We start from the raw sequence: 17,567 nt of genomic DNA on the forward strand, positions 1-17,567 counted from the left end.
TCTCGTATTTGATCCATTCCACCATCGAGGGTAGGGGCGGATATTCAGTTCACGGTGTGGTTCCCCTCGTCCACCCGGCCATCAGCCTCTGTCTTGCACGCCTTGATCAACTGGTCATGATTATTGGGGATGTAGAGCTCAAAGCAGTTCTGTGCGGTAGAGAGAGAGAGGGAGCGAGAGGGAGTGGGAAAGAGAGAGAGAGGGAGAGATTGAGAGTTGACGCATTTTTGAGTTGTACAGGGCCCTGATGAGACCACACCTGGAGTACTGTGTGCAGTTTTGGTCTAGTTTGAGGAAGGACGTCCTTGCTATTGAGGCAGTGCAGCGTAGGTTCACCAGGTTAATCCCCGGGATGGCGGGACTGTCGTACGAGGAAAGATTGGAAAGGCTGGACTTGTATTCACTGGAGTTTAGCAGGATGAGAGGGGATCTTATAGAGACGTGTAAAATTATAAAAGGACTGGACAAGCTAGATGCAGGAAACATGTTCCCAATGTTGGGCGAGCCCAGAACCAGGGGCCACACAGTCTAAGAATAAAGGGGAGGGCGTTTAAAGCTGAGGTGAGGAGGAACGTTTGCAGTTGTAAATGTGTGGGATTCTCTGCCACAGAGGGCAGTGGAGTCCGATTCACTGGATGGGTTTAAGAGAGAGTTAGATAGAGCTCTAGGGGCCAGTGGAATCAAGGGATATGGGGAGAAGGCAGGCACGGGTTATTGATTGTGGATGATCAGCCGCGATCACAATGAATGGCGGGGCGTACAGGCTCGAAGGGCCGTGTGGCCTCCTCCTGCACCTGTTGTCTGTGTTTCTGTCTTAAGATAGACACAACAGAACTGGAGTAACTCAGCGAGTCAGGCCACAGAGAGAGATGGAGAGAGGGGGAGAGAGAGAGAGAGAGAGAGAGAGAGGGGGGAGAGAAAAAGATGGGGAGAGAGGGAGGGGGAGAGAGAGAGGGGGAGAGAGGGGATAATAGAGAGAGAGAGATTGAGGGGGAGAAAGAGATGGGGAGAGATAGAGGGAGTGGGAGAGAGAGAGAGGGGGTAGAGAGAGGGAGTGGGAGGCGGCAGAGAGAGGAAGTGAGAGAGGGGGAGAGAAAGAGATAGAGAGTGAGAGGGAGTGGGTGAGAGAGGGAGAGGGGGGTAGAGAGAGAGAGAGAGAGAGGGAGAGAGAGAGAGAGAGAGAGAGAGGGAGAGAGGGAGAGAGAGGAAAAGAGACAGAGGGAGAGGGGGAGAGGGAGTGGGAGAACGAGATGGGGAGAGGGGAGGGGGAGAGAAGGATGGGGCGAGAAATAGATAGAGAGAGAGAGGGAGGGAGTGGGGGAGAGTGGGAGGGAGAGCAAGAGAGAGAGGGGAGGGAGGTTGACTGTGTCTGACAGACTGTTCTAGTAGGGACTGGAAGGGTGGAAGGGCCTCCCCACCCCCCCCTCACCCCCTCCCCCTCTTCAAGACTCCTGAGGACTTAGACTAACCAAAGCCCAGGCTCTGAACTGGGCCTAGTTTTGAGGCTTCAAAGAACGTTAAACCAGGCCTAGGCTTGAACGCGGCCTAGTTTCAAGGCTCCCGAGGACTTGCGGACTAATCGAGGCCCAGTTTCCTAGCTGGTCCTAGTTTTGAGGCTCCAAAGTACTTTAAACAAGGCCTATGCTTGAACACGGCCTTGTTTCAAGGCTCCCGAGGACTTACGGACTAACCGAGGCCCAGGCTCCTTACCGGGCCCAGTTTTCCAGGCTCCACATGGCCTAGGAACTCCGTGAAGGCCCAAGGGCCAGGCGGCCTTGCGGGAGAATCACCAACAACAGATAAACAGACTGATCCTACAGCTAATTATTCGCTCCACATGCAGGATGTGAAAACAAACCGATAAATAAACTAATAACTCAGCGAGAAATTGTTTCACTCAAACTAACCTTGTCGTACGCTGGTGGAATGTTGGCCTTCATAACGAGAGGAGTTGAGTTGAGGAGCAAAGAGGTCCTTCTGCAGTTGTACAGGGCCCTAGTGAGACCACACCTGGAGTACTGTGTGCAGTTTTGGTTTCCTAATTTGAGGAAGGACGTCCTTGCTATTGAGGCAGTGCAGCGCAGGTTCACCAGTTTAATCCCTGGGATGGCGGGACTGTCATACGAGGAAAGATTGGAAAGACTGGGCTTGTATTCACTGGAGTTTAGAAGGATGAGAGGGGGATCTTATAGAGACGTGTAAAATTATAAAAAGGACTGGACAAGCTAGATGCAGGAAACATGTTCCCAATGTTGGCACACTCCCACCTGCACCCTCCGCTCTGCTGCTGCCAATCTCCTGTCCCCCCCCCCCCCCATCCGGACCAAACTCAGATCCTGGGGGGACAGGGCTTTCTCCATCGCTGCTCCCACCCTCTGGAACTCACTACCCCAAACCGTCAGAGACTCCTCCTCACTCACCACATTCAAAACATCACTGAAGTCTCACCTCTTCAGCACTGCCTTCAACCACTGAAGGTCACCTCACCTTCTGTCTCCTTTCTCTGTTCGTTTACTTATTTATCTATTTATTCACTTCTCTATGTTCTAGAAATCCCTGTAAAGCGTCTTTGAGTGTTTGAAAAGCGCTATATAAATGTAATGCATTATTATTATTATTTTTAATGTTGGATGAGTCCAGAATCAGGGGCCACAGTCTAAGAATAAAGGGGAGGCCATTTAAAACTGAGGTGAGGAGAAACATTTCCAGTTGTGAATGTGTGGGATTCTCTGCCACAGAGGGCAGTGGAGGCCGATTCACTGGATGGATTTAAGAGAGAGTTAGATAGAGCTCTAGGGGCTAGTGGAATCAAGGGATATGGGGAGAAGGCAGGCATGGGTTACTGATTGTGGACGATCAGCCGCGATCACAATGAGTGGCGGTGCATACAGGCTCGAAGGGCCAAAAGGCCTCCTCCTGCACCTGTTGTCTGTGTAACACATTCGTAGTGTAGGAAAATACCTGCAGATGCTGGTACAAAGCGAAGCTATCACAAAATGCTGGAGTAACTCAGCGGGTCAGGCAGCATCTAGGAGAGAGGGAATGGGTGACGTTTCCGGTCGAGACCTTCAGACTGAACCCTTCAGACCCTTCTTCAGAAGTGTCTTGACCTGAAAAGTCACCCATTTCCTCTTTCCACAGAAGCTGCCCGACCCACTGAGTTATTCCAGCAATCTGTGAAACGTTACCTATCCATGTTCTCCACAGATGCTGCCCAACCCGCTGATCTACTCCGGCACTCTGTGAAACTTCACCTATCCATGTTCTCCACAGATGCTGCCTGACCCGCTGAGCTACTCCAGCTCTCTGTGATACCTTCGATTTGTACCAGCATCTGCAGTTATTTTCCTACACAAGGATTATTAATTAATTAATTATTAATTATTAGATGGGCCTGCAGTGCAGCGGATCACCACACGGTGGGAGTGTTGAACACAAAGTGCCCGAGCCTGCAGTGCAGCGGATCACCACACGGTGGGAGTGTTGACCACAAAAGGGACGGGCCTGCAGTGCAACGGATCACCACACGGTGGGAGTGTTGATCACAGTGGCCGGCCCTGCAGTGCAGCGGATCACCACACGGTGGGAGTGTTGACTACAAAGTGGATGGGCCTGCCACACAACATTACTCACACATGGACATGCAGAACGCATTCAGAAGTCTATTAATAGTTATAAAAATCAGACATTTCATTCATTCCCCCCCACCCCCGCCAAAACAAAAAACAGTAGTAAACGTGCAGGTACAGCAGGCAGTGAAGAAAGCCAATGGCAATAGACAATAGGCGCAGGAGTAGGCCATTCAGCCCTTCGTGCCTGTACGCACCGCCATTCAATGCGATCATGGCTGATCACTCTCAATCAGTACCCCGTTCCTGCCTTCTCCCCATACCCCCTGACTCCGCTATCCTTTAGAGCTCTATCTAGCTCTCTCTTGAATGTATTCAGAGAACATGTTTCCTGCCTCTAACGTGTCCAACCCCTTAATAATCTTATACGTTTCGATAAGATCCCCTCTCATCCTTCTAAACATGTTCCCAATGTTGGGGGAGTCCAGAACCAGGGGCCACAGTTTAAGAATAAGGGGTAGGCCATTTAGAACTGAGATAAGGAAACACATTTTTCAGTCAGAGAGTTGTGAATCTGTGGAATTCTCTGCCTCAGAAGGCAGTGGAGGCCAATTCTCTGAATGCATTCAAGAGAGAGCTGGATAGAGCTCTTAAGGATAGCGGAGTCATTGAGAATGATCAGCCCTGATCACATTGAATGGTGGTGCTGGCTCGAAGGGCCGAATGGCCTCCTCCTGCACCTATTGTCTATTTACAATCCTCCAACCAACGGTGGCATTATTACAGGGGTGGCCAAACTTGCTTAATGTAAGAACCACATACGATAAAGTTCAGATATTTGAGAGCCGCAAGACATGAACAGAATTTACACATACGTTTTTATTGTTACAGACACATTTTGTTCCAAAATTTTTATATCAATATTAAGAAATGCATGTATGCAATAATATTTATTCATGTATGCAGTTTTTTAAACTGTTAATTTGTATTAGTTTCAGTAATCATAAAGTACACATATATACCAAATGCTTTCAAAATCTTGACTGGTGATTGTTTGAACTATATTGAGTGTATTTAATACAGTAATGAACTACGGGAACTTCTAAGAAAAATGTGCAAATTTGCATTTCAGTAACATAAAATTAGACTGCCAAAACTAAAACTAAAAAGGAAAACATTATATTTTTAATGATATTTATTTGTCTTAGTAAATATCAGGTCAAAACATGGAGGAAAATATGTTTAAAAAAAAGCAAACCAATAAAATTAGAGATATTTTAATCAGATACCACCTGGGATCAGCCAATCTTCCCTGTCCCACCTGCAACTGGTCCAAAACGCCGCAGCGAGACTCCTGACGGGTACCCGTAAAAGGGACCATATCACCCCGATTCTGGCCTCTCCCCACTGGCTCCCTGTACGGTACAGAATCAACTTCAAGCTCCTCCTATTCACGTATAAAGCCCTAAATGGACACTCCCCCCCCCCCACATCAAAAATCTTCTAACCCCCCTCTCTAACTCCAGGTCCCTCAGGTCGGCCGACTTGGGGCTACTCACTATCCCGCGGTCTAGGCTTAAGCTCAGGGGTGACCGCGCTTTTGCGGTTGCAGCTCCTAGACTGTGGAACAGCATCCCTCTCCCCATCAGAACTGCCCCCTCCATCCATCGACTCCTTTAAGTCCAGGCTCAAAACCTATTTCTACTCCCTAGCGTTTGAGGCTCATTGAGGAGGCGCTGTGAACTGTTTGCGTGCTACTGTATGATTCATTTTTTTTTCCCATTGGAACCTAATCAGATGTACAGCACTTTGGTCAACGTGGGTTGTTTTTAAATGTGCGATACAAATAAAATTGACTTGACTTGACTTACAAAATTACAGTCTTATCATAATATTTTTATGACAAACAGACAATGCTACAAATATCAGGCTATTAAAGCCGCTATTTAATAATAATAATAATAATAATAATAATATTCATTTATTGTCATTGCAACGAGTACAACGAAATTTAAAAATAGCCAATCCTGACGGTGCGTACAAACATATATACAATAAATGCAAAAACAAATAAATACATAAATACAATTATATTAAGTACAAGATTTTTTAACGGTGTTGCCTAGTGCAAAGGTAGTGTTCAGTTCTCGTATGGCCCTGGGGTAAAAACTGTTCTTAAGTCTGTTTGTTCGGGATTTGATCAACCTGAAACGTCGACCAGAGGGCAGATGAACAAACAGACGGTGGCCGGGGTGGGATGGATCTTTTATTATTTTGCCTGCTCTACTGAGGCAGCGTAGTCTGAACAGGTGCTCCAGGGAGGGCAGTGAGCAGCCGATGATCTTCTGGGCCATCGTGATGACCCTCTGAAGGGCCTTCCTGTCCTTTTCTGAGCAGCTGGCATACCATGTGGTTATACAGTATGCCAGCACACTCTCGATGGAGCAGCGATAGAAGGACAACATGAGCTTCTCCTGCAGGTTGGTTTTCCTGAGGATCCTCAGGAAGTGGAGTCTCTGCTGTGCCTTCTTTACTGTGGTGATGGTGTTGGTAGACCAGGTAAGATCCTCTGCGATGTGCGTACCCAGGAACCTGAAAGCGGGTACCCTTTCCACACAGACCCCATTGATGTAGAGTGGGTCGTAATCTACACTGCTAGTAGTGGTCTTGTGGGTCTCCATCTTGTAAAATGTTCACAGGCACTTTAAATAAAACTTGTATCTGAAGTGTACCAACCAGGCCTGCACAGTTCAACGTCTTGTGTTACACTGACATGAGTGCGGTCGGGTCTAGACTCGTTAAGCCACCTGTGACTACTCTCACTCCCCCGGCACACCCAAATCTTTAACCCCCTTACCCATGACCTCAGTCTTCTGACATTCCTCTGTAACCCTTGCTGACCTGAAATGTCTTTAATCCCTCTGCCTCCCACCATTCCCTCCCCCAGCACTAAACAACAATGCCTCACTCAGATTTAGCAATAAAATCAGGATTTAAATTCTTAAATATTTTTACTAACCATGAACATTAAACTTACGTTTTATACCAATGGGGTCTCAATTCATACCCAGTAAATAATTATAAGCCTTGGAGTTTTTTCTTATTTACCTTTTATATTCACTGTGATGAAAAAAGGAGCTCAGCCAACATATTTCCACCAGCCGCATATTAAAGGTCAAAGAGCCGCATGTAGATCGCGAGCCGTGGTTTGGCCACCCCTGCATTATTACAACCCCCTTCCACCCTAATAAAAAAAAAAAATCCTTGTGGACAAAAAAACAACAAAAAACACAACGGTAAGCTGATCATTCTCAATCAGTACCCCGTTCCTGCCTTCTCCCCGTACCCCCTCACTCCGCTGGGGCTCACCGGCAGTCTCTCCGTTTTTGTTGTTGTTTTTATGTCATTGTCGTTGTTAAATGTACGTTTTGTTTTATTTTTAATTCTGTGTATGTGGGGGGTGGTGGGGGGGGGTTGGGGGAAACCTTTTTTTCAAATCTCCTCCTCAACGGAGATGCGACCTTTACCGTGTCGTATCTCCGTTCGCGCTACGGCCTAACATCGTGGAGTCGGCGGCCTCCAGCTGGGATCGACCTCAAAGACTCCGGTCGCAGGGCCTGGACTTACCATCTCGGAGGCTTCGGCCGTGGGCCCTGCAGACCGCAACATCGGGAGCTCGCAGGTCCCTGGCTGGCGACCGGCTTTTGGGAGCTCCAGCCGTAGCAGCTTCGACCGCCCCGAAGCGCGAGGTACGATCAACCCGCTCGTAGGCCCTTCATCGCCCTGCGTGGCTCGGCCGCAGCACTTTCCATCGCCCGGTGGGGGCTCAGGCCTTTCATCGCCCTGCGTGGCTCGGCCGCAGCACTTTCCATCGCCCGGTGGGGGCTCAGGACTTTCATCGGCCTGCTCGGCTCGGCCCTGGGACTTTCCATCGCCCGGTGGGGGCTTCAAAAAGTTGGGAGCCTCGATCACCTCGTGGCACCGCGGGAGAAGAATGAGGAGGAGATAAGACTTTGCCTTCCATCACAGTGAGGGTATGCCTAGAGCAATCACTGTGATGGCTGTTTTGTGTAAAAAATTGTATCTGTGTGTCTTGTGCTTTTTAATGTCTGCTGCCGGACCCTGACGTGAGAGGACGCTGGCGTTGTTTATTCGCCGCTTTTCCGTCAGGATAGTTTGTCTGTTTGTTTCTATGTTAATTGTTTTTGTAAAGCGCTTTGAGCATGTGATAAGGCGCTATATAAAATAAATGGATTATTATTATTATTATTATTATCTCGGTCCTAAAAGACTTCCCCCTTATCCTTAAACTGTGACCCCTTGTTCTGGACTTCCCCAACATCGGGAACAATCTTCCCGCATCTAGCCTCTCCAACCCCTTAAGAATTTTATATGTTTCAATAAGATCCCCCCTCAGTCTTCTAAATTCCAGCGAGTATAAGCCGAGTCTATCCAGTCTTTCTTCATATGAAAGTCCTGCCATCCCAGGGAATAATCTGGTGAACCTTCTCTGTACTCCCTCTATGGCAAGAATGTCTTTCCTCAGATTAGGAGACCAAAACTGTACACAATGCTCCTGGTGCGGTCTAACCAAGGCCCTGTACAACTGCAGCAGAACCTCCCTGCTCCTATACTCAAATCCTCTTGCTATGAATGCTAACATACCATTCGCTTTCTTCACTGCCTGCTGCACCTGCAGTCCTGCCATCCCAGGGATCAATCTGGTGAACCTTCTACTACCTATTATATTGAATTGTGGGCGTGTGTTATTTGTTTAAACAACCATTAATGGCTCGAATGGTCGCTCGCTGGAGGCGACAATAGACAATAGGTGCAGGAGGAGGCCATTCGGCCCTTCGAGCCTGTACGCGCCGCCATTCAATGTGATCATGGCTGATCATTCTCAATCAGTACACAGAACGATGAACCACCAATGGCCTTGATTACATCAGGCACAGGCTTACATGACAGGCAGCAGTGTTAAATAAATCTGTTTTATTATGTACAAAGTGCATTTTACAAAATCATCACAAGCTGCACAAAAACGTGCAGAACAAACATCCACTGCATCAGTGACCAGACTTTGTATAAATTACAGGTTCCCAAAGAGCAACAATAGTCAATAGGTGCAGGAGGAGGCCATTCGGCCCTTCGAGCCAGCACCGCCATTCAATGTGATCATGGCTGATCATCCACAGTCAGTACCCCGTTCCTGCCTTCTCCCCAGACCCCGACAGCACGGACAAAGTTTGAACTGTTCCATGTTCCACAAGGGTCTTGTCCTAAACTTTGGGATCTGGGACCATGGACACATCTGGTCACATCTGCCACAGAGACGGCACAGCAGCAAACCCGTTCCCCGTCACCCAGAAACGGGTTGCTCTGTCACCCCCCGCGTACAGCGGTCCCCGCTCTGCAACACTCCCGGTCCCACAACGCCCCGCTCCTCATCCCTGCGACAGAGGAGAGGGAGGGGGAGAGAGAGGGGGGGAGAGAGAGGGGGGAGAGGGGGAGAGAAGCGAGGGAGAGAGAAGGGGTGGAGAAAGAAGGGGGGGAGAGTGAAGGGGGGAGAGAGAAGGGGGGAGAGAGAATGGGGAGAGAGAAGGGGGAGAGAGAAGGGGCGGAGAGAGAAGGGGGGAGAGAGAAGGGGGGAGAGAGAAGGGGGGGAGAGAGAAGGGGAGAGAGAAGGGGGAGAGAGAAGGGGGGGAGAGAGAAGGGGGGAGAGAGAAGGGGGAGAGAGAAGGGGGAGATAGAAGGGGGGAGAGAGAAGGGGGGAAAGAGAAGGGGGGAGGGGGGGAGAGAATGGAGGGAGAGAGAAGGGCGGAGAGAGAAGGGGTGGAGAGAGAACGGGGGAGAGAGAAGGGGGAGAGAGAAGGGGGGAGAGAAAAGGGGTGGAGAGAGAACGGGGGAGAGAGAAGGGGGAGAGAGAAGGGGGGAGAGAGAAGGGGGGGAGAGAGAAGGGGAGAGAGAAGGGGGGAGAGAGAGGGGGGGAGAGAGAGAGGGGGGGAGAGAGGGAGGGGGGAGTGAGGGAGGGAGGGGGGAGAGAGAGAGGGAGGGAGAGGGAGAGGGAGGGAGAGGGAGGGAGGAGGGGTGGGAGAGAGAGAGGGGGAGAGAGAGGGGGGAGAGAGAGAGGGGGAGAGAGACGGAGGGAGAGGGGGGAGAGAGAGAGAGTCCTGTGTTAGTGACCGGACATCGCGGCCCATCCATCCCATTCACTGCCGGGGCAGCGTCACCCCACAATGTTAGCCGGGAGAGAGGGGAGGGGACAGGGGGGAGGGGCAGGGAGACGGGGGGGAAGGGGGAAGAGAGGTGGCGACCGAGAGGGGAGGGGGGGGTGGAGACGGAGAGAGGGGGGAAGGAAAGGAAGGAGAACGGAGAGGGGGGGAACGGGATGGAGAGAAGGGATGGGACGGAGATGGGGGGAGGGTGGGGCGACGAGGTGAGAGGGGGGTGGGGAAGGGCGGTGAGGGGGGAGGGACTTTTTTTTATATCAAAAAATACTTTATTCAAGTAATAAATATCATTTACAAAACATCTTTTTTAAACAAACCCATCCGACATTTCCGGAGGTTACATATTCAATACAGGCATTTACTTAGACATTTACATACATTTACATACATATCCCTTATTTGGAGGGGCGTCTCTCTCCACCACACCCTGCCCCCCATGTCCAGCAGCGGAAGGACCCTAGACTGTGGTCCTCCCCCACAGGGCCTTGGCGTTGGCTGCACCGAGCTTCAGAGCGTCCCTCAGCACGTACTCCTGCAGTCTGCAGTGGGCCAGTCGGCAACATTCCTTGACGGACAGCTCGCTCCGCTGGGAGGTCAACAAGGATCGGGCAGACCAAAGAGCGTCTTTCACCGAGTTGATGACCTTCCAGCAGCACTCGATGTCAGTCTCGGAATGCGTCCCTGGGAACAGTCCGTAGAGCACAGAGTCCTCTGTGACGGAGCTGCTCGAAATGAATCGTGACAGGGACCCCTGCAGACCTCTCCAGACTCTCCTGGCAAATCCACACTCTTTGAAGAGGTGGGCCACCGTCTCCTCTCCGTAGCAGCCGTCCCGGAGGCAGCGTGCGCTGGTAGTGAGGTTCCGGCGGTGCAGGAAGGATCTGACTGGGAGGGCTCCCCTCACCGCCAGCCAAGCCAGGTCTTGGTGCTTGTTGGTGAGTACTGGCGATGAGGCATTTTGCCAGACAAGCTGGGCTGTCTGTTCTGGGAACCACGCCACAGGATCCAAGGAGTCATTCCCCTGCAGTGCCTGCAGGACGTTCCGTGCTGACCACTGCCCGATGGACTTGTGGTCAAAGGTGTTGGTTCGGAAGAACCTGTCCACAAACGACAGATGGTTCGGCAATGTCCAGCTGACTGGCACATTGCGTGGCATCTGCGCCAGGCCCATCCTTCGCAACACCGGGGACAGGTAGAACCTCAGCAGGTAGTGGCATTTGGTGCCCACGTGCCTTGGCTCTATGCTCCGCCTGATGCAGCCACACACGAAAGTGGCCATCAGAATGAGGGCGACGTTGGGCACGTCTTTACCCCCGTTGTCTGCCGACTTGTGCATTGTGGCTCGTCGCACCCGGTCCATCGCCGACCCCCAGATGAAACGGAAGACGGCCCGGGTGATCCCCGTGGCGTAGGAGGGAGGGACGGGCCACACTTGCGCCAAGTACAGCAGCCCCGAGAGCACCTCACACCTGATGACCAGGTTTTTCCCCGTGATGGAGAGGGAGCGCTGCTTCCACAGCTCCAGCTTCTTCCCCACCTTGGCTATCCACTCCAGCCAATTTTTGTTACATGCCTCAGCCTTCCCGAACCAGATCCCCAGCACCTTCAGGAAGTCAGGCTTGATGGTGAAGGGGATGGAAGATCGGTCGGGCCAGTTGCCAAAGAGCATGGCCTCGCTCTTCCTGCGGTTTACCCTGGCCCCCGTGGCCAACTCAAACTGGTCGCAGACGCTGATCAGTCTGCGGACCGACCCTGGGTCCGAGCAGAAGACGGCGACATCGTCCATGTACAGGGAGGCCTTGACCTGAGTGCCCCCACTGCCTGGCAGTGTCACTCCTCTTATGCTCGCATCCTTCCTGATGGATTCGGCAAAGGGTTCAATGCAACAGACGAACAAGACAGGGGAAAGAGGGCAACCCTGCCTGACTCCAGACCTGACGGGGAAGCTGTCTGATTCCCACCCATTAATTTGGACTGCACTACAGATATCGGAGTAGAGCAGTTGTATCCACTTCCTGATTCCCTCCCCAAAGCCCATTTTGGAGAGCACGTCCCTCATGTATGTGTGCGATATCCTGTCGAAGGCCTTCTCCTGGTCCAAGCTGACCAGGCAGGCATCCACCCGTCTGTCCTGCACGTAGGCAATGGTATCTCTCAGCAGCACCAGGCTGTCTGAGATTTTCCTGCCAGGTACAGCACAGGTTTGGTCCGGGTGGATCACCTGTCCCAGAGCAGACTTGACCCGGTTGGCGATGGCCTTAGACAGGATCTTTTAGTCTACATTCAACAATGTGATGGGTCTCCAATTCCTTAAGTCATTCATCTCCCCCTTCTGCTTGTAGATCAGGGTGATGTTGCCCTTCCTCATAGAGTCTGACATGCTGCCGGCTAGAAGTATATCGTTGTACACTTCCAGCAGGTCCGGGCCCACCCAGTCCCACAGAGCCGAGTACAACTCTGCCGGTAAGCCATCGCCTCCGGGAGTTTTACTCGAGTCAAAGGAACGGATGGAACCAGTCAGCTCCTCCAGGGTCAGTGGTTGGTCCAGACTCTCCCGCTTGCTGTCGTCCAAGACTTCCGTGATGGAGGACAGGAAGTTCTGGGAGGCGGTGCTGTCTGTGGTCTTTACATCGTACAGATCCTTATAAAAGGATCTGCAGATCTTGAGCATGTCTGTCTGCGAGGATGTTACCGAGCCGTCCTCCTCCCTAAGGCTTTTGATCACAGAGCTCCCCCTGTGAACCTTATGGAAGAAGTAACGTGAGCACGTCTCATCCTGCTCAACATGGCGGACCCTGGACCGGAAGATAATCTTGGAGGATTCAGAGGTAAAGAGCCGAGCTTGCCGGCCCTTCAACTCTCTCAGTTCCTCCCTCACATCCACCCCTCTCCTCTGCAGAAGGAGTAGCTGCTGCAAATCTGTCTGGAGTTGACACAGTTCCCTCTTACCCTGTCTTGCTCTCTGAACACCTTTGGAGACGAAGAACTTCTTGATGTTCTCCTTTGTTGCCTCCCACCAGAGTGTCTGGGAGTCAAAGAGGGGCCTCACAGTTGTCCAACATGCGTAGTCCCTCTTTAGCTCCTTAACGTTCTCCGGGGTCAACAGCTCCACGTTTAGCTTCCACGTCCCTCTGCCCGCCTTCCGGTCCTCCTGTAGGTGACAGGTGGCCTGAAGGAGGCAGTGGTCAGAGAAGAACACCGGCGCGAGGTCGGTGTGTCTGACCGTGACGGCCCTCGATGTGAAGAGGAAGTCTATCCGGGACTGGGCTGAACCATTTGGTCCTGACCAGGTGAACCGTGGCTGGACTCCGCCTGCAGGGTCACTGAAGGCGTCGCGCAGCTTTGCATCTTTGACCGTTTCCACCAGGAGTTTGGAGGTGCCGTCCAGTCTGTGGTTGGCACTGCCGGATCGTCCAGCTGCATCGATGATGCAGTTGAAGTCACCGGCCAGAACGAGCGGTCTAGACGTGGCCAGCAGCGGTGGGAGCTGCTGGAGGACGGCCACCCGCTCGCTCCATCTGGGTGAGGCATACACATTAATCAGCCGGAGCGGAGAACCACGGTACATTACATCCACCACCAAGAGACAACCCCCCACCACCTCCCTTACCTCAGTGATGGTGAAGCCCCCTCCCCGCAGCAAGATCCCCAGACCGGACGCACGACAATCATTTCCCCCCGACCATACCGACAGTCCGTGGGGCCACCATCGCAACCACCTCCGATAGCAGCGAAGGTGTGGCAGCCCGCACTCCTGTAAAAAAGTCACATCCGCCTTTACCTTGGCCAGGTACTGCAAGGCGGTTACACATCGCGCAGTGCTCTTCACACTGCGCACGTTTAAGGATGCCAGTTTCAGCTCCATTGTCCTTTAGTGTCCCAGGCGATCCTCCCGCATGCCAATCATCTGGCTGAGTTCCTGCACATTTTTGTCGCACAGGTAGTGGTACAGGTTGGTGGCTTCCTCAGCACAGGGTGTATTTTCTGGCGAGGCCACTGTGCTGCTCCCAGTGTCCTGGAGCTGGGGCCCATTGGCCACTGCACTGCTCCCGGTCTCCCGGAGCTGGGGCCCATTGGCCACTGCATTGCTCCCGGTCTCCCGGAGCTGGGGCCCATTGGCCATTGTGCCGCTCCCGGTCTCCCGGAGCAGGGGCCCATTGGCCGTTGTGCCGCTCACGGTCTCCTGGGGCAGGGGCCCATTGGCCGTTGTGCCGCTCACGGTCTCCTGGGGCAGGGGCCCATTGGCCGTTGTGCCGCTCACGGTCTCCTGGGGCTGGGGGGCAACAGACACGTTCTTTCTCTTACCTTCCTCCTCCCCCGTTTTCTTCCTCTGCCTCTGCCTCCGTTGTCGGCTCTTCCTGGTCGTCTCATCCTCCGATGCGGAGAGGCTGCTGGCCTCGTCCTGGGAGAGGACTCTTTTTTGGGACTTGCTTGCCCCCTCCGCCTTTTTCTCCGTGCGCACAGCCTTCAATGTTTTCCTCGACTGTACCACCTTCCATTCCTCCTCTTCCTGTTCCCCCTCTTCCATCGACTCACCCTCGTGGGCGGGGGCCTGGGGGGCTCTGTCCTGCGGTTGGGGGCTCCTGGTGGTCGCGTTGTCCTCGCCCCTGCTCTCCTTTCCTTTTTGGACTTTTTCCGTGGTAGGAGGCGTCTCTTCCACCCTGGGGGTGCTGGCAGCGGCCCCTCTTATCGCCTGTGCATAAGTGCTTGCTCTTTTAGGGCAGGCCCTGTAAAGGTGGCCTGCCCCCCCACACAGGTTGCAGCTCTTACTCTCTTTACAATCCCTTGTCTCGTGGCCTTCTAACTTGCAGTTTCTGCAGACGACTGTCCTGCATTCTGCCGCCACGTGCCCAGGTTTGTTGCATTTCCTGCACACCCTGGGCTGCCCCACGTACGTCATGTAGCCCCGGTTCCCTCCGATAGCGAACACCGAGGGAGGGTGGACAATGAATCCCTTCCCGTCCACCCTCAGCTTCACCTTTACCTGCCTCTTGCTCGTCCAGATCCCGAACAAGTCCTTTATGTCCACGCAGTTCCCGGCCCCTTCGACGTAGCGCGCAAGGAAGGTGAGGACATCCACGACGGGCACATGTGGGTTAAACATGTGCACCGTGATCATCCGTTCCCTCTGGGTGGGGAGGGTGAAGAGCGGCTGCACCTTCAGGAGCGACAGCGGGGCTTCATCCCCCTTCTCCCGGAAGTCCTGCAGCAACTTCTGCCATCCCGACGGGTTCTGGAAGGTAACGTCAAAATATCCGTTACCTGGGAAGTCCTGGAGGCAGAAGATGTCCCCGGCCTTGAATCCACAGGCCTCCAGCAGCACCTTCTTGATGAAGAGATCCCTTGAGAAAGGGTTCCCCTCCTTGAGGTCCTTCACCGATACTCGCAGGGTATTCCGGATACCCTGCCCTCCAGCTCCACTTGCTACTGCCATCCCACCTGGATAAGGGTGTTAGGTTGGTTACCCAACCAGCATGGATCCACCCCTAAACCAGACACGTGCTCCTGACCCCCGCTCCTCGTCGATGATCTAATGCAAATACTGCTCTTATACTTACACTGTTCTTATAAGAACATTAGATTGTGCCAGAACAGATACTACACTTGATCTTAGCCAAAAGGCCAAAAGACCTGCACTCGGTCCGCATTAACTTTTTTTATTTTTTATTTTTTTATTTATCAAAAAATACTTTATTCAAGTTATAAATATCATTTACAAAACATCATTTTAAAAACAAACCCATCCGACATTCCCGGAGGTTACATATTCAATACAGGCATTTACTTAGACCTTTACATACATTTACATACATATCCCTTATTTGGAGGGGCGTCTCTCTCCACCACACCCTGCCCCCCATGTCCAGCAGCGGAAGGACCCTAGACTGTGGTCCTCCCCCACAGGGCCTTGGCGTTGGCTGCACCGAGCTTCAGAGCGTCCCTCAGCACGTACTCCTGCAGTCTGCAGTGGGCCAGTCGGCAACATTCCTTGACGGACAGCTCGCTCCGCTGGGAGGTCAACAAGGATCGGGCAGACCAAAGGGCGTCTTTCACCGAGTTGATGACCTTCCAGCAGCACTCGATGTCAGTCTCGGAATGCGTCCCTGGGAACAGTCCGTAGAGCACAGAGTCCTCTGTGACGGAGCTGCTCGGAATGAATCGTGACAGGGACCCCTGCAGACCTCTCCAGACTCTCCTGGCAAATCCACACTCTTTGAAGAGGTGGGCCACCGTTTCCTCTCCGTAGCAGCCGTCCCGAGGGCAGCGTGCGCTGGTAGTGAGGTTCCGGCGGTGCAGGAAGGATCTGACTGGGAGGGCTCCCCTCACCGCCAGCCAAGCCAGGTCTTGGTGCTTGTTGGTGAGTACTGGCGATGAGGCATTTTGCCAGACAAGCTGGGCTGTCTGTTCTGGGAACCACGCCACAGGATCCAAGGAGTCATTCCCCTGCAGTGCCTGCAGGACGTTCCGTGCTGACCACTGCCCGATGGACTTGTGGTCAAAGGTGTTGGTTCGGAAGAACCTGTCCACAAACGACAGATGGTTCGGCAATGTCCAGCTGACTGGCACATTGCGTGGCATCTGCGCCAGGCCCATCCTTCGCAACACCGGGGACAGGTAGAACCTCAGCAGGTAGTGGCATTTGGTGCCCACGTGCCTTGGCTCTATGCTCCGCCTGATGCAGCCACACACGAAAGTGGCCATCAGAATGAGGGCGACGTTGGGCACGTCTTTACCCCCGTTGTCTGCCGACTTGTGCATTGTGGCTCGTCGCACCCGGTCCATCGCCGACCCCCAGATGAAACGGAAGACGGCCCGGGTGATCCCCGTGGCGTAGGAGGGAGGGACGGGCCACACTTGCGCCAAGTACAGCAGCCCCGAGAGCACCTCACACCTGATGACCAGGTTTTTCCCCGTGATGGAGAGGGAGCGCTGCTTCCACAGCTCCAGCTTCTTCCCCACCTTGGCTATCCACTCCAGCCAATTTTTGTTACATGCCTCAGCCTTCCCGAACCAGATCCCCAGCACCTTCAGGAAGTCAGGCTTGATGGTGAAGGGGATGGAAGATCGGTCGGGCCAGTTGCCAAAGAGCATGGCCTCGCTCTTCCTGCGGTTTACCCTGGCCCCCGTGGCCAACTCAAACTGGTCGCAGACGCTGATCAGTCTGCGGACCGACCCTGGGTCCGAGCAGAAGACGGCGACATCGTCCATGTACAGGGAGGCCTTGACCTGAGTGCCCCCACTGCCTGGCAGTGTCACTCCTCTTATGCTCGCATCCTTCCTGATGGATTCGGCAAAGGGTTCAATGCAACAGACGAACAAGACAGGGGAAAGAGGGCAACCCTGCCTGACTCCAGACCTGACGGGGAAGCTGTCTGATTCCCACCCATTAATTTGGACTGCACTACAGATATCGGAGTAGAGCAGTTGTATCCACTTCCTGATTCCCTCCCCAAAGCCCATTTTGGAGAGCACGTCCCTCATGTATGTGTGCGATATCCTGTCGAAGGCCTTCTCCTGGTCCAAGCTGACCAGGCAGGCATCCACCCGTCTGTCCTGCACGTAGGCAATGGTATCTCTCAGCAGCACCAGGCTGTCTGAGATTTTCCTGCCAGGTACAGCACAGGTTTGGTCCGGGTGGATCACCTGTCCCAGAGCAGACTTGACCCGGTTGGCGATGGCCTTAGACAGGATCTTTTAGTCTACATTCAACAATGTGATGGGTCTCCAATTCCTTAAGTCATTCATCTCCCCCTTCTGCTTGTAG

At 52.9% G+C, this 17,567-nt stretch overlaps 2 protein-coding genes and 1 pseudogene across 2 annotated transcripts in view; all 3 read right to left on the reverse strand.

Annotated features, from left to right (window-relative positions):
• Positions 1–17,567, reverse strand: part of LOC144603060 (uncharacterized) — a 278,950-nt gene that overhangs the window by 211,612 nt on the left and 49,771 nt on the right. The gene's annotated exons all lie outside the window — the stretch shown is intronic.
• Positions 1,640–17,567, reverse strand: part of LOC144602510 (uncharacterized) — a 376,398-nt gene continuing 360,470 nt past the window's right edge. The window contains exons 3-4 of the mRNA XM_078415639.1: positions 8,970–9,022; positions 1,640–1,774 (exon numbers count right to left, since the gene is read on the reverse strand). Of these exons, the coding sequence (XP_078271765.1) occupies positions 1,640–1,774; positions 8,970–9,022 (188 nt within the window). The remainder of the gene's footprint in view (positions 1,775–8,969; positions 9,023–17,567) is intronic.
• On the reverse strand, positions 15,340–15,433 carry LOC144603291 (U2 spliceosomal RNA; annotated as a pseudogene).

This window comes from Rhinoraja longicauda, chromosome 19 (assembly GCF_053455715.1).
Source record: "Rhinoraja longicauda isolate Sanriku21f chromosome 19, sRhiLon1.1, whole genome shotgun sequence".
Classification (NCBI taxonomy): domain Eukaryota; kingdom Metazoa; phylum Chordata; class Chondrichthyes; order Rajiformes; family Arhynchobatidae; genus Rhinoraja; species Rhinoraja longicauda.